Raw genomic sequence first — 24,968 nt, 5'->3', positions numbered from 1 at the left:
ACACCTTCAAGATTCTTTTTCCATTACAATTTTTTTTTTCCTTCGTTTTCTCCTAATCGACTAATGATGCAAACAAACAATTTTCTTTTAATTTATTTCTCATGTCAACATTTTGATCTTCTAGAGACAAGAGGATATTATTATATATTGCATATCATAATTTAGAAAAAACGCGGTTTGATTTTATGATTGGGAAGATCTTTTAAGAAGTCATGTGATTAGAATTATTTTCGATTTACGTGTATTTTTTGTGAGAGAAAATACTGTAACAAACCATTAATCATGATTCAAATCATAGTTCGAATCCTTCAACCAAACATCTCCTAAGTTTATGAATAGTACTAATTTATTTTTGCCTTTTAAAATTAGTCTCTGTAGTTAAATTTATCTACTAAATAATCTTCAAATCTAAAAGTGACTTACTGATATCCAGAAAAATGAAACATTACTAAACTTTCTTCTCTAACTACAAATAGTCCTCTGAAAATTAGTACCTTTGATATAAATAAGTGCGCCCAAAACATTACAAGGGCTCGTTATTTGAGTTAAAATGTGATTTTATGTGATAATTTTTTACTATAGTAAAAAAGTTAAATATGGCTATTTTTATAGCTTTTTACTATAATAAAACTCAAATTTTAAACTAGAATCGGTGAAATGAACAGAACCTTAGTATCCGTTTAATTTATTGATTTGAATTATATTGATTTTAACTTTTTTTAATTTGAACAGAAAAATTCAACCATAGTGATTTAGGCCTTGTTCGCTTTGCAGATTTGAATTTTCAATTCAAGTTGAGATATGATATTTTCTGAGAGTTTTTAAAAAGTTAGATGTGATATTTTTAGAGAGCTTTTAACTATAGAAATTAAAAACTGAAAACTCGAATCGGTAAAATAAAGGAGACCTAAGATTTGTATCAGATTTGCTGAATTTTTTAGGTATTATTGCTCACTCTCTTTTTAAATGAAGGCGTGTGTTTTTCATGGATGTGGTCCAAAAAAATTACTTGTGTACACTCCAAAATAATACCATGAAGTTGAAGAGTCGTGGTTTCTACTTTCTGGTGTTAATATGATAGTGAACCAAAGCATTATGGGAGATGGATATTGATGCATTTTTATATTAATTAAAAGAAAAATAAGAGAAAATTTTTGTTTAATTGTTTAAGGCTAATCGAATACTAAACCTGTACAAAACAAGTCATATAAAATACTACATTATCAAATGTAATTAAGATATGTACTTAATTTTATAATTTGATTTGTAATTGATGGAAATGTGACCATTAAAACACGTTTATACATTCTTTAAGCATCAATGCTTACCGATCAAATTAAGGAAAAAGTTAGTACTTTAAATACAATCTTTGACATGCAGTCTTATAAGACCATAGGAGATTAATTAAAAAGTTTTTTTTTAACCTCCACGATTTGAGGTGATGGATAATATCAAGAGATTGATGGCTTTCACACTCAGTAATTGAAAATTACAAAAACAAAAAAAAAATAAAAAACAAAAAAGTACGAGTAAATTTTGTTGACCCGGTTAGTTATTGAGCAATTTTCTGTAAACTTTTATTTTTTTATACAAATTGTTTGAGCTTTTCGTTTAATAAAATGCTAAGAAGAACCCTTGGTGCGAAGCAATACAATAAATAGAAGGACTTTATATAGACTTAATGCTAAAGGATTCACTTTTTTTTTTTTTTTTGGTTTGTAATGTTCAGCACTACAAGTGTCACTCGGCATTGTTATTTTTATTTTGTCTTTTCACTGTTAAGATACATATTAATTTTAACGAATTCATGAGTATAATTGATACTTGAACTAATCTTACTATGTTCAAAAAGAGTAGTGTTAGATATACCAACTCTAATTTCAATTATTATGTACTAATTTATGTGATATAGAGTTGTAATCTTTTCACTAATAGATGTAGTTATTTATTTTTAATTGAATGATAATTTTTTAAACAACTGCTAATAAAAAGAATGACAACATACCATGTAAATTGGTATAAAAAAAAAAACTGGGATTAAAATTAAAGTCCCTAGTATTATTCATTTGAAAAGTGGACCCTAAATTTTTACATCTTATATATCTAATTGAAATTGAAAAAAATGAATCCGGAATAGTAAAGACTCAAGAATAGGATTCTAGAATAAAAATTGAATTTTTAATTTACAATTTATTTAAATAAAAAATTAAAATGCCATGCCATCAGGTAAATAACAAGATATTCATCCAAATTTGTATTTAATAAGTTTTTCGAATTCAATATCATTAATTATCATAATCTTTTTTGTCAACTATTTAATTCATCACAACTGTCTAATCAATATTCAATATAACATTAAAACAGTAAGATCTGCCAATAAATAAATATTAGAGTAATTATTAAAAACTAAACCCATATATATATATATATATATATTAACAAAAAGTAATGTACGCATATTCCTACAATTTATCTTACCTTGTGAATTGACTTATCAATAATTAGTTCTTTTAACTTCTTAGTATGATGAGAAAATTACAGATTATACTTTCACTATCTGATTGATTAAAAGTATCATTTTTTTAAAAAAATTTATTTCTTAATTAATTTTAATTTAAAACGTAAAAATATATGAATTAATGCTAAGAAATATAAATAAAGAGAATTTCATTTCATGATATATTTTTAAAAATTGCCCTAATATGATCCCAAGTATTTTCAGGTGTGGCCCGCATTTACTTTGAAATTTTGCTAAATAAAAACAAGCAGTAGATTCGAATACCGAACCCGCTTGTCCGTTATTAGTCAATATAGCACGTTTTTAAGTCAAGTAGAAATATTTTTTAGGTCATTCTAAAAAATAATATATTTTTTTAAGTCAAGTTGACAAGTTCCATTCTCCTAGTCATACACGTGGGATATATAATATTTGTAATATTCTTATAAAGAAAGAAGATGTAGTAGAAAGGCCCGTTCATTTCACCGATTCAAGTTTAGAATTTAAATTTTGCTACAGTAAAAAGTTCTCAGAAATAATTACATCTAACTTTTTTACTACAGTAAAAAGCTCTCACATAAAGTCACATCTCAACTCAAATTAAAAACTCAAATTAGCGAACTAAACAGTCCCTTAATATATATGGATAGTGCGTATTAATTGGATCTGGACAGAGTTGTTGACCTAAAAATCATCGAGATTTTTTTTCATTTATAAATATTTATTTAATTTGGTATATTCTTCTTTCTCTCTTCGTTGTATAACTCGGCAAACACACTAGCTTTTAATAAATCGTCCAGAGACACATCGATAATATTTATTTAATAAGTATATGATTTATTAAAACTATAATTTTTAAAAAAATGTATTTCTTAATTAATTTTAATTTAAAAAATAAAAATATATGAGTTAATATTAAGAAGTAAAAATAAAAATAAAAATAAAAATAAAAATAATTTTATTTCATGATATATTTTTAAAAATTGCCCTAATATGATCCCTAATATTTTCAGGTGTGGCCCACATTTACTTTGAATTTTTGCTAAATAAAAACAAGCAGTAGATTCGAATACCGAACTCGCTTGTCCCTTTTTAGTGAATATAGCACGTTTTTATTGTTATATTATCTTTTTTAATATATATATCATCCACAACAAGGTGAAATTGCTTCTCTCTGTTTTTTTTTTTTTTTTTTTGAATTAAGCTGAATTAATTATCATGCTCAACTAAAAGTTGAAAAATCTGTGTATTTGCCCAGTTAGTAGTGGCCATGTGGACATAATTATGGCCGAACATTATATTATGTTATAGTGCAATGAAGATTACGTTCCCGTCCAAAAAAATAAAAAAATAAAAAGTTGAAATGAAAATTTGAGTTGAAAACTTTATGAACCTATTTAGTTCGCTGATTTAAATTTTTAATTTGAGTTAAAATATAATTTTATGTGAGAATTTTTTACTGTGATAAAAAAATTAAATATAACTGTTTATAATAAATTTTTACTATAACAAAACTTAAATTTTAAATTTAAATCGGTGAAATGAATAGAGCTTTTATATATCTCTTATGCTAGAGTATCTGAAGACGTAAAAGTTGAGCCAAGAGAGGGAAATCGGTAGAGCAAGCGATGGGCACCTAGCCAAGATGTTGTTGAGTGTTTTATTTTTTTATTATTATTTATTATTAATGTGTGTTGTAATTCCTATCTAGCACCTATCCCAATCCCGTTATGCTTTGCATGGTTTGATTTGATGTTCCTATAAATAATATCAATATCTCTACTTTCCAATATGTACTTAATACAATTTCAATGCAAGTGGGATGGCACGGCTACAGCATTTTATTATTGCTATATAATAAAATAATTATGGAATAATGATTCATACCTATTGGGTAAAACAATTCTAGACGATCATCAGCGTTTGATTAGTAGATTCGTACTATAATTTAAATTATGATTCGTAATTAATTATAATATATTTTCTCATAAAAAATATATATAAATTAAAAATAATTCTTACTTATAATTTTAAATTTATAAATTAAAAATTAACTGTGCGGTGGGCACAGGATTATCTTCTTGGACTATCGTAATTCTCCTCTCATCCTTTATTGCATATGGCTTCTAAATTTTAAAGGTGAGAGCTCTAAATGCATAGATGGAGTCCAAAAAAGATCCAATGAAAATAAACTACTAGAGGTCTATTTATAGCACACAATTAATAAAATAGGCTTGGTCCAATTCAATGTATGCAATACAGAAATATCTCTATATTATAATCAACATTACAAAATTCCATACGGAGACTTTACAGAAATACCACAAATTTCAGGTTTGGATTTACTTATGCCGCGGAAAAAAAAAAAAAAAAAAAAAAAAATTTACAATGAATGTCACGGTCACAGTATCAAATTATATGTGAAATGTCAAATATACTCTTAAAATACCAGCTAGTATGTATCATACTCTAATACTGGTAGCTGATTGAGATACCAAATGGTATATGTCGCGATACCAATTACTAACTGGTACTGAATAGGTCGGCAACCGCTGTTAGCGGCCAGTGGCCAACCAAAAAACCAAATCACAAAAAAAAAAAAAAAAAAACACACTCACAGACACAATCTGAATAGAGAACTCCGTCCTCCCCGCACAGATAGCACTGGAAAGAGAACTCTTTCTAGAGCTGCTAGTGGAAAGAAAAATAACAATGGACTGCATTAAAAGATTGAAAGCTAGTGCTTGTTGGATTTAGCTGATAATGGAAAATGGAAAACAGATAATGGTATATTTATGCCCAATTATTTACAATAATTAGAGAAAATGATGAATGAAAATATTCCGTAATGTGGGTTTAGAGCACAACCACACATTGATTCTGGTATTAAGATGCGGAAGAGACAACACAATACCATATTTTTTGAAATGTTTGAGCCTCAGTGGTAGTGACTTTGGTTGGAATGATATAGATAAATGCACTGTGATTGAGAAAAATGTGTTTAACCAATGGATTAAGATTAATTTTTTATTGGTGATAATTTTCAAATTTCAATCTCTTAAGTTGTTTTATTTATGTTCTATAGAGCCACCCAACCGCAAAAGGGTTAAAGCAACAAGCCCGTTCCTTATTATTATTATTGTTGTTGTTAAATTAATCCTTTTTCATTTCCATCGTCGACGTCATTATCTTCTCTCTTATCAAGAGGAGCATGGACGTCCATGGAAAGGAGCTAAAATCGAGATGAATGCTGTGAACCAACGTGCTGCAATTATCCAAATATCTACAAACCTAGGCAAAAAGACAAAAACTAAAACAAAAAAAAAAAAACAAATGCAAAAAAACAAATAACCCCAAAAACCCATATGAATACAACCTAGGCAAAAAGACAAACTAAAACAAAAACAAAACAAATGCAAAAAAACAAATAACCCCAAAAACCCATATGAATACAGTGGCCTTTCCCAGGAAAAAAAAGGACAATTAATAACAAAAACGTTTGTGGCCAATGTATATATAGAAAACCGAACTTATCAAGAGCCTTTGGAATCACCTTTAGCTAGCTTCTTATCTCATTAAATTTGTAATATTCTCTATCAAATTATTTTTTTAGGGGATTTTAATTGACCATGTAGACTTATGTGTTAATTATTGTGTATTAATGACTATCATATTAGATTAAACCTATTTAAAGTGAGCTAATAAAATTTTAAGTATTTTAGATTTTAATGTATCTAATTAAGTGCAGGCTTTTATGTGTAAAGATTAAATCATTATTTCTACTTTTATGATGGACTAAATTAAAAATAATAAAAATTAATAAGCAGTTAATTTATATACGGTTATTGTCCCCGAATCACAGGTATTTTTCATTCTATTCTAACATCCTATTATTAGAGGGAAAAAAGAGAATCCAAGGACTACGTTTAAATTTAAAAAACTAAGCACAAAACTTGTGATTTGTTTCCATTATGAGTGATTCATGTATGCTTCTACTTTATATCATAAATTCATGAATGATGCGGGTCTTAGTGATGGTTTTCACTATTAAAGTAATTTTCTAACAAAAGAAACTTATATAAATAAATAGATAAAAAAAAAAACCATAAGATCACAGAACCTGAAAAGGAAACATTATTGTAGTCTTTCCCAAATTCAAACCATACAACTCACCTCTTGCATACATGTAAAGCCAACGCCCAACAGACCAAACGCGTAATTAATTTATTCAAGTACGTAGTAGGGCAAAAGCAAAAGCACAAATACTGAAATACATATTTAAAGAAATTAAAGCACGCAATTCATAATGCATTTATTCAAAGGGCGCTGCCAGCCGTACTGAGTATGGTGTCAATGGATTTGAGAGCGTCAATGGCTATCTGAATCTGGTAGCGAAGTGGTCCGATGATCGGACCGAGCGGATCGGCGATGATTTCTTCCTTCAAATCCTCCTCTTCCGTTGGCAACTTGAAGTTGTCCGGATCCTTGTCAAATTCCTTGGCTTGCTCATACAGTGCGTCCATACGCGGAGTAGCAAACATTCTGTTCTCCCCAACATCATCACCTCTCGCAGCGTAACGCTGTCGTTCATGAGAAGTCTCAGAAGACAGGGCAAATGGACGCCCTTTCTTTTTGTAGGTTTCCGGTGATTCCATGTAGTCCAACAATGTTTGTAGCTCTGTTTTGAGACTCTCGAGGACGGGATGGGGCTTATCAGTCTCGACATCCTCAAGTGAGTTTTGGGCATCGGTCAACATGACCTTAGCCTCATCCAGCTTCTGTTCATCGGCCTTCTCTCTTGCCGATTTCATTACCTTTGCGGTCGTGAGACGGTTCCTCTCAGCAATGATCTCGTCCAGCTCTTTCGCCGACGCTGACCCAGTGCGGGTCACCGTTGCTTTTATCGGATTCGCTTCGAACAGCGGATCTCCGACGACGCCGGTCTCGTAAGTGTAACTCACTCGCAGAACATCCACGCCGATCTCGTCTTCAACTCCAGGGAGACTAAGTTCCACTATGATGTTGCGTACCTCTTTGTTGTAGAGATTGCCGAAGAAAATAGTTATGGAGTTGTCGCTGTTCTTGGTTTGCGGATAGTTTCCGGCAAACACATTTAAAATTGTCGAATCTCCGTCGAATTGCTTGACGGTCAGCCTCAAGTCCTGAACAACCACGGTGAGAAGCCCAGCCAAACACTGCGAAAATGCAAGGCTCAAGTTTTTGTCGTTTTGAACGTCCGCGAACGTTCCTCCATTGCTCTTCTTTGCGACTTCTTGTAACACCTATATATAAAAACATCGATTTAATGAATTGATTATAGGTAAAGTCACACAATAAATTTTTGCAATCAATTGGACTGAATTAATATTTCAAGGTAACTAGATACCCTTGGATCGTGATTTGCGCCAAAACCGAATGTGTGAACCGGCACCTTGCTGACATCAACTTCGGCCGCCTTACCCCTGTTTTCGGCACCGTCGGACATAAGCATGACTGCGCCCACACGCCCTTCCTTAAAACGGCGGTCATCGAGCACTTGTAATGCTGTTCTAAGGCCATCGGCGATGTTTGTGTTACCGCCGGCTTTCAAGGCTTTGACCTCATCTATAATCTTGGCTTGAGCCTCTTCAGTCACCTGGCGCAATGGGAACAACCTCTGCGCGCTGTCGGAGAATTTGACGACCGTCAAACGATCAATGGAGCTGAGTTTCTTGATCAGGAATTGCATTGCGACTTTCAACTTTTCTATCTTGTCCTCCTCTTGCATACTTCCGCTGACATCGATGACGGTCACAAGATCCACTCCTAGTCTGTCTTTGTTGTCTCCTGATCCCGTCAGCTTCAGCAACACATCCAAGTTGGTTTCTTCAAGTGGCGCCTCCTTCTTGTTGATCACCGTCACCTGCGTTTTTCCCGAAACAATAGGTCGACGCTTTCTCCCTCCTGATACAGATCACAAAATTAGCATCCAAGTTTCGAGCGCTTAAAATGAATGAAATCAAACCTGTCGATGGATATTGAAGAAACGAATTAGAAAACGCAAACCTGTTGTGATTTCTTGGGGCTTAACAACTTCCTCATCATCGTTGAAAGTCATTGTGCTAAGAAAACTGATCACACTACTAGTGGAATTTGCTAAGCTTAATTTCCTTGGCGTGCATCTCAGAACTTTCAACCTCTGATATATGTATATGAGGGAGTGAAGGAATATTAATTTGAGTTATTATTATTTTTTTCGCATATACCAAACTCGCTTGTCCTTATCTGCAATAATAAAATATTAAGAAATTATTTCTCTTCAACAAAAACTTGATAAAAAACAAAAACAAAAAGATATTATTTTAGTTGCCCAGTGATCATGACATCAACGGGCGAAAGATTATCATATTATATAAATGCGATCACATGCTAGTTTGTACTGACCTTCCCTGTTCCTCGCCTCCTTCACGGAGCAATTACAAAATATGAAAGGAAGTTTTGGAGTAACATTTGTATCGTGAATAAAATTATAATTTGTGATTTATTACAGTGTTTTTTTAAATACATATAAATTAAAAATAATTCTGAATCTATTTCTTAATGCATAACATTATACCCTTTTTGCCCATCAATCAAATATTAATTGCAACTGAGGCCACATTTCTAGTGCGTTTGATAGATGGATATAGAATTATGATTCTAAATCATAGTTCAAAATTAGTGTTTGTTTACAGTGATTCTGAATCATGATTCAGAATCATTGTTTGGTGTGGATGATTCTAAATCTTATGTGATGTTTTAAACTAACTCAAATTATGATTTTAAAACCACTCTCTTCTTGATTTAAGGTGATTCAAATATCTGATTCTAAATTATGGTTTCAGAATAATAATTTAAACCCAAAATCATGAATCGTAATTCTAATTTTAGAATCATGATTAGAATCACCCTGATTTAAATTTTTGTACCAAACGAACCATTCAATTTTGCCGTTCGAGATTCGTTTTCCATTACTGATAAATAATTTTTTAAGTAAACTTTATAGATGTCATGCAACTATTAGTATTAACGTAAGTACTTTCATTTTTTTGGTTGGAAAGGAAAATTATGTTTAAAAAAATGCGATACAAACAAACTGAATTCTCTGTTAATTATCTCTTTTCGACAAATTAGTAATTAACACATCAAGTTATCTACTTAATAGCAGTAAGTAAATTAACCCGATAATCTCCGTTAGTGTCTTTTATTAACTTCAAAAAAAATCTCTCTCTCTCTCTCTCTCTCTCTCTTTTATTTCTTCTTTTCTATAACTTCATTCTCTCTCTTCTCACTCCCATACTCTTTGTTCTTCTTCATCGTCAATTTAGATGCAAATAGAGCCTCTTAAAACTGAGACTTTTACGGTAAGGTTTGAATAAATAAACTACCAATAAAAAATATTTATTCTACATTTTTTTTATTATAATATAATTTTAACCGTATTCAATAATTAAAAAAAGAGATCTACTAGTAAAAGACCATTTCTCTGTCGTAAAAAGACCTTCCTAATAAATAAACGAACCACTAATTTTATCCTGTACAACTTATCCACTTGGCCCTTTTGGGCGCTATCTGTAATACAATTTATAACCTTTGATTGCATAATTTATCTTGTTTCACCCTTTTGTTTTAATGGATTGATGACTTTTGCACTCATCAATATTAGTAACCTATAATAATTGGAAACGACAAACAAAAAAGTGGTGAGGAATTTTTTTTATCCAATTGGTCATTTAACTTTTATTTTTAATACAAATAGTGTTTGGGCTTTTATTTAATAAAATATTTAAGAGTAATACGATTAATAGAAAATGAGCTTCATACATAAACTTTGTCTTGTAGAATTCATACTTTTGTTAATTTGTGATGTTCAGCCGCATTGGTGTCCCTTTACGTCCTTTTTTTATATTTTGTTTTTGTACCATTATGACACATTATTTTAACAAATTCTTTTAACACAAAACGGATCATAATGTTGTGTTTGGTACGATGAAAAAAGAAAAAAGTAAGTTAAAAAATTATTTAATAAAAAATGATAGAGTAGATTATTTGATAATTAAGAATGAAAGAAAAATATGGTGAAAAAATTATAATAGGTTCCACCAACTTTTATCTCTTTAATATTATTTTAAAAACTTAAATTCATCCATTAATCCTATAATAATTTTTTTTAAGTGAGATTATAATAACTTTTTTGTCCTTATTTAAAAGCTAAATTAATATTTAAATAATAAATAAAATAGTCATTTAGTCTATATTTATTTTCTTTCCTCTACAAACAACACAAAAAATAAATAAACTTCTTTTCTTCCTTTCAATTTTCTTTCTTTTACATGGTTTTTTTTTTTTTTTTTCGTTCTCTTTTCTCTATCTAATCACTATTCTTTTCAACAATGAACTTTATTTTTACCTTTTTAGCAAATTTTTTCCTTACATGTCCGACAAGAAAACCCATAGGATAAACATCATTTTTAATCTGCACTAAGGTTGCCATCGGGATTTCATTTCATGGGAAATATTTTTTTTAAGGCTTTTTTTTTTTTTTGCATGGACTCAACGTTCTCTCAATTAAACATTGTGACAATAGACCCGTCAAACTTTAAATTCTTTGCATATCTAGTCCAATTGAAAACGGCTGTTAAACTTTTAACAGTTTATTGCATGTGCCTATCACATGCATAGCAAAAAACGGCACCAGTAGTCAATTGCTTTTATTTCTATCTCAAATTTAATTATTAGTCTCAAAATAAATATAAATTAAGTTCAAAATTTCTATTTTGATATTAAAAAAACTGTTGCAAAAAAAAAAAATTTACACATAGAAGTTAAATTGACTTAAAAAAACACCTTTAGAAGAAAAAATTTAATTCAAATTTGAATCAATTAAAATTTTTTTTGAAAAACCCATAAACTTCTTTTTGATGCAGATTTTGCAACTCTTGAATTAATATTTGTTACTGATCTTGATGATGACTATTTTTTTTTTTTGTTGAGAATTAAAAGAAAATTGGTTAAAATTAAACCCATCGTAACCATTATTATCAATATCTATCATCCAATCCTACGAATCGGCAAAATGGATACCCAAGATCTTCCTGGTATAACTGCGCTTGAATAGCAATATTTTCTGAGCAACCAAACACCAGAAATTTCTCCAAAATCATTTCAACAGCTTTGTTTTCCTATCCACTTTTCTCAGACAGAGCATTATTTTATTTCCACAAACTTCACCGCCTTCCACAGCTTCATTGCCTTCTCCCTCCGTCGCTTGCACATCTCAGCCATGGACAACAACTCCAACGGCGACACAACCTCCCACACCCGGCTTGCGACAACAGCCCATCGCGTATGAATCAGACTCCATCATGACCGGAGCAGACTCGATCTTCCTGCGATTCTCCCAACAACGAACCGAGGGACCTCTTTCTCCCACTTGATTCGCCTTTCTCGTAAGCGCATTCCTCTGGATTTCCGACATCAAGCTCGGCCTCAATCGAGATACGAAGTCAGAGGCATGGTTTCAGGAGACGAAGTCGGAATCATGGGTCAGGAGACGACGAGCTCGTGCTGATTCTGGAGAGCGTGGCGGCGCTGCCGTTGCTGGAAATCGCAAGGTGTGATGGAAGGAAAGGGGAAGAGGCTAGGGTTCTTTCTGATTTTCCATTTTAATTATTTGTCATTTTATTTTTCTTGAGCAATTTTTTCTTTTTTGTTTTTGTTGTTTTATTTGTTTAATTCTCAACTTGATCAAAAGGACTAGAACGCCCTTCTTGTAATGTAAAAACCGTCAAAAGTTTAACGACCGTTTTCAATTAGACCGGATATGCAACGAATTTCAAATTCGAGGAGTCAATTGTCACAATTTTTAGTTTAGGGATCAATATATGCCAAACACAAAAAGTTTAGGGAGGTCCATGCAAAAAAAGCCTTTTTTCGTGTCAAGTTAAGTCCATTCTCCCACTCATTAATATATATGGATATTGTAGTACATATTGATGCGATCTGGACAGCAAAGATGAGTTGGTGACCTTTAATGCAATCGATATTTCTTTTTCATTATAAATATTTGTTTAATTTAGTAAATTTTAAATTCGTTTATTTTATTAATTTAAATTTTATTATTATAAAAAAAATTATAAACAGTTATATTTAATTTTTTTATAGTATAATTTTTTAAAAATAAAATTACATTTTAATTAGAATTAATAAGAGAATGTTTATTTTTTATATTCATCTCTGATTCTAAATCATAATTTATAATTTTTTAAAATATTTTTTTTATAAAAAATACACATAAAATAAAAATATTTTTAAATTATAATTTTGAATACATAAATCAAACTCCACTAAATTAAACGAGCTTTTATATTTTCTAAATCTGGTCGGCAGGTGTGAAGCTTTCATTAGCATTCATTTCTTTATCGAACTAGGGATGATTCGAGGATGTTTGGTAGAGGGATTCGTTTTCTGATTCGAATCATGATTCGTTATTCGATACAATATTTTTTCTCATAAAAAATTCACGTAAATAAAAAATAATTTAAATCATATAGTTTGAATCCTCCAACTAAACGTCAAGTCTACGTACGGACAAAATTAACTCCCTCAGTCTTTTTTTAATATTAATATTAATATTAATATTAATTATTACAAAGGGTAGCGTACACTATTGGTGGGGGTTTAATGTAGCTCAATCTTATCCTTATGAATTGACTTGTCAATAATATTAATATTCTTTTTAATATGACCTCGAAGAGTCACATTTATTTTGAAAATTTTGTAAATAAAGAACAAGCTACCAAACTTGCCTGTCGTTTCTTAGGCAACACACCACGTGTTTTTATCTCTAATAACAAGTTGAAATTAGCTCTAATCAGCCAAAGACTTGGGATCCCGACAAAAAACCTTTTTATTTGATTGTTTTGTTGCCCATGCCCCTGAAGAAAAAGCCAAACGGGGACCACACGGTAGCTCTCCAAAGCCAGAGATAATGAATGATTTTTTATTTTATTTTTTAAATTAAGTCAAGTTGAGATATTTTAAAGGGGGGAAAAAGCTCGAATTGAGATAATGATCACGTTCTGCATGGGTTGATGATTGTGATCTACAGAATAAAAATGAGTTGTTTACCTTTGGATTTGTCCATTTTCAATGCCTTCCAGATTCTTTTTTCATTGTGGATTTTGTTTTTCTCCTGATCGAATAATGATGCAAACAAACAATTTTTCTTAATTTATCTTTCAAATCAACATTTCAATCTTCTAGAGTCTAGAGATATTTGTCTCGTTCACTTTACGAATTTAAATTTTTAATTCAAACTGATATGTGACATTTTCTTAGAGTTTTTTACTGTAACAGAAAAAATTAATGTGACATTTTCTGAAAATTTTTTACTGTAAAAACTTAAAATTAAAAACTCAAATCAGTAAAAAAAACAAGACCATTATATATTGCATATTGTAATTTTACATATTATAATTCAAAAAGAAACGCGGTTTTACTTTTATGATTGAGAAGACCTTTAGGAATAAGTTTATGAAGATTTTTTTTTTGAAGGTAGATTAAGAAGATTTTCGAAGAATAAGTTTATGAATAGTCTTAATTTATTGTTTCTTTTTCAATTAGTCTCTATAGTCAAATTTATCTTCTAAATAATCTCAACTCGGCAGGATAGATAGAAAAGAGGAAGAAAATATAAGTAAAATATTTAAGTGAAGAAAGTAAAATAATTTTTTCTCATATTATTTAGTAGAAAAAAAATGAAAAATAAAAAGAAAATATTAAATTTAAAATATTTTACAATAATATTTTAATACAAATAAAAATATGATGAATTGTGAAGGTTAAAATTATTATTTTACATATCATTTTTTTGTCAAATTTTTTCTCCCTCTTTTCTTTTCAAAGTTAGAAGGATTAAAAATTGATGGGCCCCATTAATTTTCATTTTCCTTCATTTCTCATTTTTTCTCTACTAAACAACTTAAAATTTTATTTTCCTCTATAAAATCATTCATCTATTTTCTTTCCTCTATTTTCTTCCCTCTCTCTTTTCCACCCTACCAAACACACTATAAAAGTGACCTCTTGATGATCCAGATGTTAAAATGTTTTTTATTGAAAACTGAAATGTTATTAATAGTCCATCTATTCAAAGTTGTACCAAAATTAATACCTAAAGTAACAAGAATTGTGCAAAAAAAAAATTTGTTTCAAAATTTTTAACTTTGTTATTGACAAATGTAAGCTAACCCAATTTGGTTAAAAAAAAAAACCAAATCAATAACATTAATTTCTTTTAAACATTTAGTTGGGAAATACTTATGTGAAACTTTTATTAGCATTAATTTCTTATAGTACAATAGATAAACTCTACATAGGGACAAAATTAGCTCCCTCAGTCTTTTTTTTTAATATTAATGTTAGGAGGCGTTTGGTAGAAGGATTCGTTTCCTGATTTGAATCATGATTCGTGGTTCGCTACAGTATTTTCTCCCACAAAAAATACACGTAAATTAAAAATGATTCGAATCACATAGTTTGAATCCTCTAACCAAATGAACTCTTAATTATTGCAAAGGGTAGGGTACACTATAGGTGGAGGTTTATATTACTATATAGCTCTATCTTATCCTTATGATTTGACTTGTCAATAATTAATTAATTCTTTTTAATATGATATTGAATATCTCCTTTGGGTGTGTCACATTTATTATGAAATTTGTAAATAAAGAACGAGCTACCAACTTGCCTGTCATTTTGAAATTAACTCTAATCAACCAAATATTTGGGATCCCTACAAAATTGTTTTATTTGATTGTTTTGTTGCCCGTGCCCGTGAGTAGTGAGCGGTGACCCATGTGAAGAAAAAGCCAAACGTGACCACACGTAGCTCTCGAAATCGAGAGATAATTAGATAAAGTTTGTTTTTTATATTCATTTTTAATTTTAAATTATGATTTATAGTTAAAAATACACGTAAAATGAGAATAATTCTGAATCTATAAACTAAACGTCATCTTAATATTTTTTTTTCTTTTAAATTATTTCAAGTTAAGATATATTTAAGCGGGAAAATACCTCGAATTGAGTTAATGAATAACGTTGTACATAGGTTGATGCGATCTACAAAATAAAAATGAGTTGTTTACCTTATTAGGATTTGTCCATTTTCAATGCCTTCGAGATATTCTTTTTTCGTTGTGGATTTTGTTTTTCTCCTAATCGAATAACGATGCAAACAAATAATTTTTCTTAATTTATCTTTCAAATCAACATTTCGATCTTCTAGAGTCAAGAGATATTATATATTGCACATTATAATTTTACACATTATAATTCAGGAAAAATCCCGGTTTTGCTTTTATGATTGAGAAGACTTTTAGGAATAAGTTTACGAAGAATTTCTTTTTTTTTTTAAGGTAGATTAAGAAGATTTTCTAAGAATAAGTTTATGAATAGTCCTAATTTATTTTTTCTTATTACATTAGTCTCTATAGTTAAATTTATATTCTAAATAATCTCAACTCTAAAAGTGACCTATTGATGATCCATATGTTAAAAAAAAATTTATTGAAAACTGAAATGTTATTAAACTTTCTTCACTGTATCTAGAAATAGTCCATCTATTCAAATTTGTACCAAAATTAATACCTAAACTAATAAGAATTGTGATTTTTTTTTTGAAAATTTTTACCTTTGTTATTGACAAATGTAAGCTAACCCAATCTGGTTTTAAAAAAAAAAAAGGAACCAAATCAATAGTATTAATTTCTTTTAAACATGTAGTTGAAAAATACTTGTGTGAAACTTTTTTTAGCATTAATTTCTTATATAGTACAATAGATAAACTATACATAGGGACAAAATTAACTCCCTCAGTCTTTTTTTAATATTAATTATTGCAAAGGGTGGGGTACACTATGGGTGGAGGTTTATATTCCTATATAGCTCTATCTTATCCTTATGATTTGACTTGTCAATAATTAATTAATTCTTTTTAATATGATCTTGAATATCTCCTTTGGGTGAGTCACATTTATTATGAAATTTGTAAACAAAGAACAAGCTACCAAACTTGCCCGTCATTTCTTAGGCAACATGTTTTTATCTCCAATAACACGTTGTAATCAACCAAAGATTTGGGGTCCCTACAAAATTGTTTTATTTGATTGTTTTGCTGCCCATGCCCGTGAGTAGTGAGCCGTGATCCACGTGAAGAAAAAGCCAAACGTGACACACGGTAGCTCTCGGAAAGCGAGAGATAATTAGGGCCGTTTAGTTCGCTGATTTGAGTTTTTAATTTGAGTTGAGATGTGATTTTATGTGAGAATTTTTTACTGTAGTGAAAAAGTTAAATGTGATTGTTTGTGAGAGTTTTTTACTGTAGCAAAACTCGAATTCTAAACTCGAATTAGCGAAATGAACGAGGCCTTAATGTTTTTTTTTTTCTTTTAAATTAAGTCAAGTTGAGATATTTTTAAGGGGGGAAAAGGAGCTCCAATTGAGATAATGAATAACATTGTACATAGGTTGATGCGATCTACAAAATAAAAATGAATTGTTATTACCTTAGGATTTGTCCATTTTCATTGTGGATTTTGTTTTTCTCCTAATCGAATAATGGTGCAAACAAATAATTTTTCTTAATGTATCTCTCAAATCAACATTTCGATCTTCTAGAGTCCATAAATATTATATATTGCATATTATAATTTTAGATATTATAATTCAGGAAAAAACCCGGTTTTGCTTTTATGACTGATAAGACTTTTAAGAATAAGTTTACGAAGATATATATTTTTTAAGGTAGATTAAGAATAATAAGTTTATGAATAGTCCTTTGTTATTGACAAATGTAAGCTAACCCAATTTGGTTTTTTTTTTTTTTTTTTTTTTTTTAAATAAAGAAGAGAGAGATAGATGAGGCGCTTAATGCCAATGAAATAAATCAAAGTCAATTCCACAAAAAGATTAGATCAGCCAAACTAATAGCATTAATTTCTTTTAAACATGTAGTTGGGAAATACCCGTGAGAAGTTGTTATTAGCATTAATTTCTTATAGTACAATAGATAAACTCTATATGGGGACAAAATTAACTCCCTCAGTCTTTTTTTAATATTAATATTAATTATTGCAAGGGTAGGTACACTATAGGTGGAGGTTTATATTCCTATAGATTTTTTTATAAAAAAAAAATGTTGTTGATTCTTTTGACATAGTTGGTCTTGAACTATAGATTTTAACGAAACAGACTCGAATTTTTTTTTTTTTTTTTTGAATAACGAAACAGACTCTAAACTTTTTTTTTTTTTGAATAAACCTAAAAAAATATGGCATAAAAAGATAACTATCCTATTTTCAAAAGAATTATTTGTTATGATTTTAAATAAAATGAAAATATAAGATTATAAGCTAACTTCACACAGTAGAGTATAGATAAATGAATAAAGTGAGTAAATTAAGACTCAAATTATTTGTGTTGATTGTAAGAAATTGGATCCGGATTTAAATCCCGTTTAGTTCATGGATTAAAATTATTTTTGATTTATGTGTGTTTTTTATAAAAAAAAATACTATAACAAACTATGAATCATAATTTAAATCAGAAAACGAATCCTCCGACTAAACGAATTTACAACATCGTTGATAAATGATTCCATCGGGATTCCTTTCGCATTAGATATATTCTTTTAAGATAAGTAGATGTGGTCAACATATATTGCTGGCAAAGTTGAGGGGCTCACCTTAATGTCATCGAGATCCATTTTCTAGGAGAAATAATTTATTTATTTATTTAGTTTAACTCAATTCGATGAGCTCCACATTTTATCTTAGGTTTTGTTTATTTCGCTGATTCGAGTTTAGAATTCGTGTTTTATTATAGTAAAAAGCTTTTATAAACAATCACATTTAACTTTTTTACTACAGTAAAAAGCTCTCATATAAAATCATATCTCAATTCAAATTAAAAATCTAAATCAGCAAACTAAACGGATCCGTAGCCTCATTATTAATAAAGAAAACAAAAAACTTTTATGATTTTTTTTTTCAAAGCCAATATTCTGATCTTTCTAGGAAAAGGGGATCATAACATGTGATGGAGCAGAGATAAGATAATCAGACTGTACTAACTCAATCACTCAATCAAACGCTGCTCTATTATGATATATGTTTCAAATTTGTTTAACAATAAACAGTGAGAAAATGAGATTGTTAAACGATATTTTGCTTTTAATTATAAGTGTTGCCATTATCTCTCTATCAAACCATTCTGCAAAAAGTTATTTCCAACTCAATACTTGAAAAAAGGTGAGAACACAAAGTGCAATCACAGAATTAATGGCGGCCATGTGAGAAAGATTGAACACAATCCCGGCCTTTGTGATACGGAAAGAGAAGTAACCTAGCCATTAGGAATCTTCCATTACTCTTTAACGTGTGAACACATTCAAATGTGACTTCAATCCATCATATTGTTTTCATGAATCTTCACTTCAAAACATCATCGAGTAGATTTGAATAAGATCCTTTTTATTTTATATTCTAAAATTTTCAAAAAAATAAAAATAAAGAAATTTCGATTTGTACATCGTTTATGAAGCAAATCTTGCCAAATCTTTCAAGCTGAGATTCTCACTTAACGAAGTCTCAAAAGTTTTGGGAAACCACAAAAGTGGCAAGGTGTGTATCTAAAACAAGCTTTTGTATCTAACGAAGTCTCATAAGAACACCTTTTATTTAGATCTTAATTGTATCTAAAACAAGCTTATTAGGCGGACGTTTAATTCATAGATTTAAAATTATTTTTATTTTACGTGTATTTTTTATGAGAGAAAATATTACAGTGAGTCGCGAATTATAATTCAAACTATGACACAAATCTTATTTCCAAACGCACACTAGGTAACAAAAAAAGAACGTAACGACGGATAAAGTATATTTGAAGGCGCCTCGTAAATTTAACATTACTTAGTATAACACAGTTCGACTTTGTGATTGAACCAGTAAATAGCTTACACATAGGACGATCTCACTAGCATGATTATTAATTGTTGTTGTCGTTGTTGTTATTTGATAAGAGCATGATTGTTTATTTTCTTGATAATCTTGATAAATATTCTTTAAAAATGTATGAATTACGATTTTTATCGTTTACTTTTAATTCATAACTTTTTTAGTTAAATAATTACACTAATAAACATATATTTATTAAAAATAAAGGATAAAGATATAAATTCATACACTCTCAAGAGTAAATTTTTTATTTTTTTAATTTTTTCCCTTATACATACCTAGAAAAACGTCCCTAGCTATGAAGTGGAAAGGACAAAACTCTCGCCGTTCCTTTTGATTCTTAGAAAGGGTAACACGTAGAGATTTAGGTGCTGTTCTTTTACATTTTTAAATTATAGTGACTTGAGTGATGATCTTGAGTTGAGTTTGAATTATAATTTGAGTTGAAGTTGTAACTCGAGTTTGTGTTTGGATGTGTACATTTGAATTGAGAATCTATTTGAGTTTGTGTTTGGGTGGGTTAAAACTTAAATTTATATTTAGATAGTATTTTAATAAAAACTTAATGTTGATGAAAAATTTTAATATGGCACATGAGTGAGGTTTTATTCGTCTTTTCGTTGTGAATGCATAGAAAAAAAATCATCTCAATCAGAATTAAAACAAAAAAGTTATGATATTTTTAAGAATAGAAAAAATATTGTTCATTAACTTGAGTTTGAGTTTATGAACTCGAGTTGAAGGAGGAACCCCGTTCATTTTACCGATTCGAGTTTTGTTACAGTAAAAAGCTATCAGAAACAGTCACATCTAACTTTTTTACTACAATAAAAAGCTCTCACATAAAGTCACATCTCAACTTGAATTAAAAACTCGAATTAGCGAACTAAACAGGTCCTTAAACTTAAGTTTAGCCCTAAATTAGAATTCAAACTCAAATTTAAACTCAAATTTTATAAAAAAAATATAAACTTAAATAAAATTATAACTCAAATTTAATTTTTTTTTTAAATTTCATTACAAAAGAACAACCTTTATATTTGAATAACTTTATCCCAGCGAATTGATTTATAAAGATATGATATATTCTTCTTAATTTGATCTCTTGTCTTGTGTAAGATCGGCAATATCTATCTAGAAATTTAACTTAAACAATGACTTGGTTATTTAAAAAAAACAAAAAAACAAAAAAACAAAACAAATTGGTTGGCATACCGAACTCACTTGTCGTTTCCCGGGCAACAATGGCACGTTTTTTCATCCCCAAAACACGCTGAAATTAATCATATTAAACTGGCATAGTTTATTTCATCGATTTGAGTTTTTAATTTTAGATTTTTACAGTAAAAAACTCTTAAAAAATATCACATCTAATTTTTTTTGCTATAATAAAAAACTTTCTGAAAATGTCACATCTCAGCTCGAATTGAAAACTCGAATCTACGAAGTGAACGAAACCTACCAATTCGATATTAGTAGGTATTCTGTCAGAAAATATAATTTATTTATTAAATATATTACAAATATTAACACAAATATTATTCATTTATTAATCGTGTGAATCTTATTAATTCGTATAACTCATTTAAATTAATATATTATATAAATAATTAATATAATAATGACTTATTTAACACGATCATATGAGATTTAATATATTTATTAATCAATTTATTTTCTTTTAAAAAAAATAAATGAATTATACCTATAAATATTAAAATACATATTATTTATATTTAATATGTTATATAAATTTTTATATTATATTACATATTATTAAATTATAGATAATATGTATAATTAATTATGTTAAGAAATTAACTTTAATCATATTAATCGTGTTAAATTAATTATGGCTTAATTTTATTTATAATAAACTTAAATTTATTAATTTTGTATCGTGTCCTAGTGTGGATTATTAAACAACCTTTAGTAGTTCTGACATGATATTTTAATTTTTCTGCTCACTCAGTAGTGACCACGTGCATGCATACGAAAGGCCAAAGGGATTTTATATTATTTTAAGTGTCATCACATGCCCCCACCAACCTGGCAATCTCTTTCAATTATAGCAATAAAGATTTCGTTCCCACTACATTTCCAAATAAATAAATAATAACAAAAAATTTAAAAAAAAGAAAAAAGAAAAAAAAAATAGAGTGTTGAGCTGATAAACACATCTGATCGCCAAGCCCATTTATACATCTCTCCCAAAGGTAGAATGTGCGACCTCACTTAAGCTCCTTCTTTACGAGTTGAGCAAAACAAAAAAAGGAGAGAGAGAGAGAGAAAGAAAGAAAGAAATTGTAGAGAGAGATGGGCACAGAGAAGAGAGGTAGCATTGCCTTCTTCGCAACCTACCGGCCACCATTGCCACTTGACGTGTACTCATGCCGGTTGGATCCTCCACCCACGTCCAGGAAAGATGAGCTTCACTTGATCGCTGACAAATCAGACAATTACAATTACAATGCCCAAGTCATTCCACCGGCGGCCCTCAAGACTATTCTGAAGCGCCCAAAACTGGCCGGCAAATACAAAGAAGCCGATGTAGATTCCGGTCTTCTTTCGGGCTTTGTTTTCGTCTCCGAACGAGGCAGCCCCCAGCTCGAGACGCTCCACATAGCTCTCCGCATCAATGACGAGACCACGCCCGAAGTCACTGTCTTCAGTTTGGCTGATATTTTCGGCACAAAAGACTTCAGTGGCGTTCGTTTGGAAGACAGTGGTTGCTTTGCCGGTGATTATCTCATCTATGTCAGCACCAAGGAGCCCGCGCGTAAACGCCGTCAACCCTGGACTGTCGTTTACAAAACCAATCTTAAGACCGGAAAAACCGAACGCCTCACTCCGTCAAGTTCGTACCTATCTACCCTTTTTTTTTTTCCTCCTTGTAAATTTGTGAATTGTGATGAACGTAGTAGAGAAATTGATTAAGGTGATTTAATAAGTTCATTCTGTAACAGTGCAAGCTGATTTAAGCCCCGCCGTGTCACCGTCGGGAAAGAAGATAGCGGTGGCCTCATTCCAGGGAAAGAGCGGTGGATGGGAAGGCGAGATCGAAAATCTGAAGACAAACATTTTTGTGATGAACGTAGACAAGCCCTTTGATCGCAAGTTGGTGGTGACGGACGGTGGGTGGCCGACGTGGGGAAGCGACGGCGTGATATTTTTCCACCGCAAGATTGAGAACTCAACTAAGAGCGAAGAGAACTTTTGGGGTGTATTCCGAGCCGACATTAGCAAAATTCTCGCATCAAAGAGCAGTCCTCCCATCACAGACGCCCCTCGTGTGACCCCGGTCGATATCGATGCTTTCACTCCGGCGGCCATTAGCGAAACTAAAGTGGCAGTGGCAACTATTCGCAAAAAATCAAAATTCAGTGACGTCCGTGTAGAAGATCAGTATCGGCACATTGAAATTTTTGAATACTCACCCAGTGGAGTAAAAGAATCCGTAAAAATCACTCGATTCATAAGACCAAAGGCTGACCATTTCAACCCTTTTCTGTTCGATGGTATTGATGAGACAAGACGCATCGGTTACCATCGTTGCAAGAGCGACCTTATCAAGGTAGGTACCACTGCCAATTACCACTTTGAATTTCTCAATTAACTTGAAATCCTTGCTAACTAGTATGGTTAATTTAATTGTGATCGAGCTTTGACAGAAAGGAGAGGATATCCCAAGGAAGTTCCACAAGCTCGAGTCTCCGCATCCGGACGTAGGACTGTTCAGGGTCTCGGGAGTGTTTCCGACATTTTCCAAAGACGGCTCCCAACTTGCATTTGTTGACAATGAGTTCAAGGCCATCTGGTTGGCTGATAGCAAAGGCTTGCGTATTGTTTTCAATGTATGCATATTTAACCAGAATCTTTATCAACGTATTTAGCATTAACACATTCAAGTATATACACTGATCATCACTTTCAAAAATTGTTTATGCAGACAAAAGTCGACAATTTCTTCTCGCCAGTTTTTAACCAAAATTCAGAATTGGATATACTTTACGTGTGCTCGGGACCTTCTTTCAACGCCGACAAAGAACTGAGCATCGACGCCATCTTTGACGTGTCCAGTGGTGATCAGCAACGTATAACGCTCACAAAACCCGGCTCCAATAATGCCTTCCCATCCTCCAGTCCAGACGGTAAGTGACATCCTTTTTGTTCCTTCTGAATCCTTAATTCTTTCCAAATATATATATATATATATTGTCAACTTAATTAATGACGAGTCGGAGTCCCTTCATGTTTCAATTGATCATAGATCAACTCTGTATATATAAATTGTTTCTCAATATTATTTTGTATGACAAATTAATTACATAATTTTCAATATATTAATTTGTATGGACGGGTCCTTGTGACAGGGAAGAAATTAGTTTTTCGATCTACAAGAAATGGTGGGGATAAAAAATACAAGAACCTATACATAACGGACGCAGAAGCAGGGGAATATGGGAATGGCTTTTTAACAAGGCTAACAGAGGGCGATTGGACTGACACACATTGCCAATGGTCCCCAAATAGTGATTGGATAGTATTCTCATCAACCCGCGACAAGCCTAAAGATGCACCCCCACTTGACAATGGTCTTGACCCAGGTTTCTTTGCAGTGTTTTTAGTGAATGTGAACAAACCGTCGGTGGTGGTAAGAGTGGTAGGAAGTGGAAATAGACTTGCAGGACATTTGAACCATCCATTTTTTAGTCCGGATGGAAATAGCATCGTTGTGACTGGGGATCTTGCCGCAGTTTCTTCTGAACCCATCTCTTTACCTCTCTTCCTGCACTCTGTGAGGCCTTACGGAGATATCTTCACTGTCGACATTGACCCGAAGAATATAGAAAAGAACGAGGACGTGGAGAAGTTCAAACGCATCACACATAGTAGATACGAGTATTCGACTGCTAGTTGGACCATGTTCTCAACTACAGACCCGAATGCAGCGTGGAACATGCAGCTTGCAGCCGGCAAAAGCTACACTCCCAGCTGCCCTTATGCATACGCCGATGGCGGCGAAAGTTGGCACATGACTGGCCACCTTTGCATTCCAAAAAGATGTTGTTGAGTTGATTGCCTTTTGTTTGTGTTGTTCCTGTATCTTGCACCTATCTGCTTTTCATGATCCCGTTTGCGTGCTTTCGTTTTTTATGTTCCTAATAAATAATATCGTCGTCTTCATTATCTGCTACGTACTGCAATTTCAATGTCAAATAGAGCCGTGGCTACAGAATTCATGTATAAGCAGAATTTGCCCTGTTGTTTCCAGACTTAATAAATTACTGTTGATGTGCACTGTGTGTACTTTACTTTATTGAAAATTCTTAGAATTCCTCTCTTTGCTTGATTATTTAGTACCTTGATCTCCAGACTTATCATCCTACCATGTCATCTGCAGACAACGAAGTAAATTCTTAAGTCAAATTTAT

At 31.1% G+C, this 24,968-nt stretch overlaps 2 protein-coding genes across 2 annotated transcripts; one reads left to right on the top strand and one right to left on the bottom strand.

Annotated features, from left to right (window-relative positions):
- Positions 1-6,618: 6,618 nt before the first annotated feature.
- Positions 6,619-8,698, bottom strand: LOC21406661. Its single transcript, XM_010099465.2, has 3 exons — positions 8,543-8,698; positions 7,884-8,440; positions 6,619-7,779 (listed from the first exon to the last, which is right to left on the bottom strand). Exons 1-3 carry the CDS (start codon positions 8,592-8,594, stop codon positions 6,814-6,816), a joined length of 1,575 nt encoding a protein of 524 aa, XP_010097767.1. The 5' UTR covers positions 8,595-8,698; the 3' UTR covers positions 6,619-6,813.
- Positions 8,699-21,714: 13,016 nt separating this feature from the next.
- Positions 21,715-24,853, top strand: LOC21406659. The gene is made up of 5 exons (XM_010099463.2): positions 21,715-22,390; positions 22,500-23,107; positions 23,205-23,387; positions 23,483-23,684; positions 23,907-24,853. The coding sequence occupies exons 1-5, from the start codon at positions 21,850-21,852 to the stop codon at positions 24,605-24,607; spliced, it is 2,235 nt and encodes a 744-aa protein (XP_010097765.1). The 5' UTR covers positions 21,715-21,849; the 3' UTR covers positions 24,608-24,853.
- The last annotated feature ends 115 nt before the right edge of the window (positions 24,854-24,968 follow it).

The sequence above is a fragment of the Morus notabilis genome, unplaced genomic scaffold (assembly GCF_000414095.1).
Source record: "Morus notabilis unplaced genomic scaffold, ASM41409v2 Scaffold75, whole genome shotgun sequence".
Lineage (NCBI taxonomy): Eukaryota > Viridiplantae > Streptophyta > Magnoliopsida > Rosales > Moraceae > Morus > Morus notabilis.
This window is presented reverse-complemented; position numbering and strand designations above follow the sequence as displayed.

Excerpts from the sequence above, each read along its gene's own strand:
- LOC21406661 (XM_010099465.2), bottom strand. The coding sequence starts at position 8,594 with ATGACTTTCAACGATGATGAGGAAGTTGTTAAGCCCCAAGAAATCACA. Across the intron at positions 8,441-8,542 it reads GCCCCAAGAAATCACAACAG|GAGGGAGAAAGCGTCGACCT; the intron begins GTTTGCGTTTTC and ends GATCTGTATCAG. Across the intron at positions 7,780-7,883 it reads GCGCAAATCACGATCCAAGG|GTGTTACAAGAAGTCGCAAA; the intron begins GTATCTAGTTAC and ends TTTTATATATAG.
- LOC21406659 (XM_010099463.2), top strand. The coding sequence starts at position 21,850 with ATGGGCACAGAGAAGAGAGGTAGCATTGCCTTCTTCGCAACCTACCGG. Across the intron at positions 22,391-22,499 it reads CGAACGCCTCACTCCGTCAA|TGCAAGCTGATTTAAGCCCC; the intron begins GTTCGTACCTAT and ends ATTCTGTAACAG. Across the intron at positions 23,388-23,482 it reads GCTTGCGTATTGTTTTCAAT|ACAAAAGTCGACAATTTCTT; the intron begins GTATGCATATTT and ends TTGTTTATGCAG.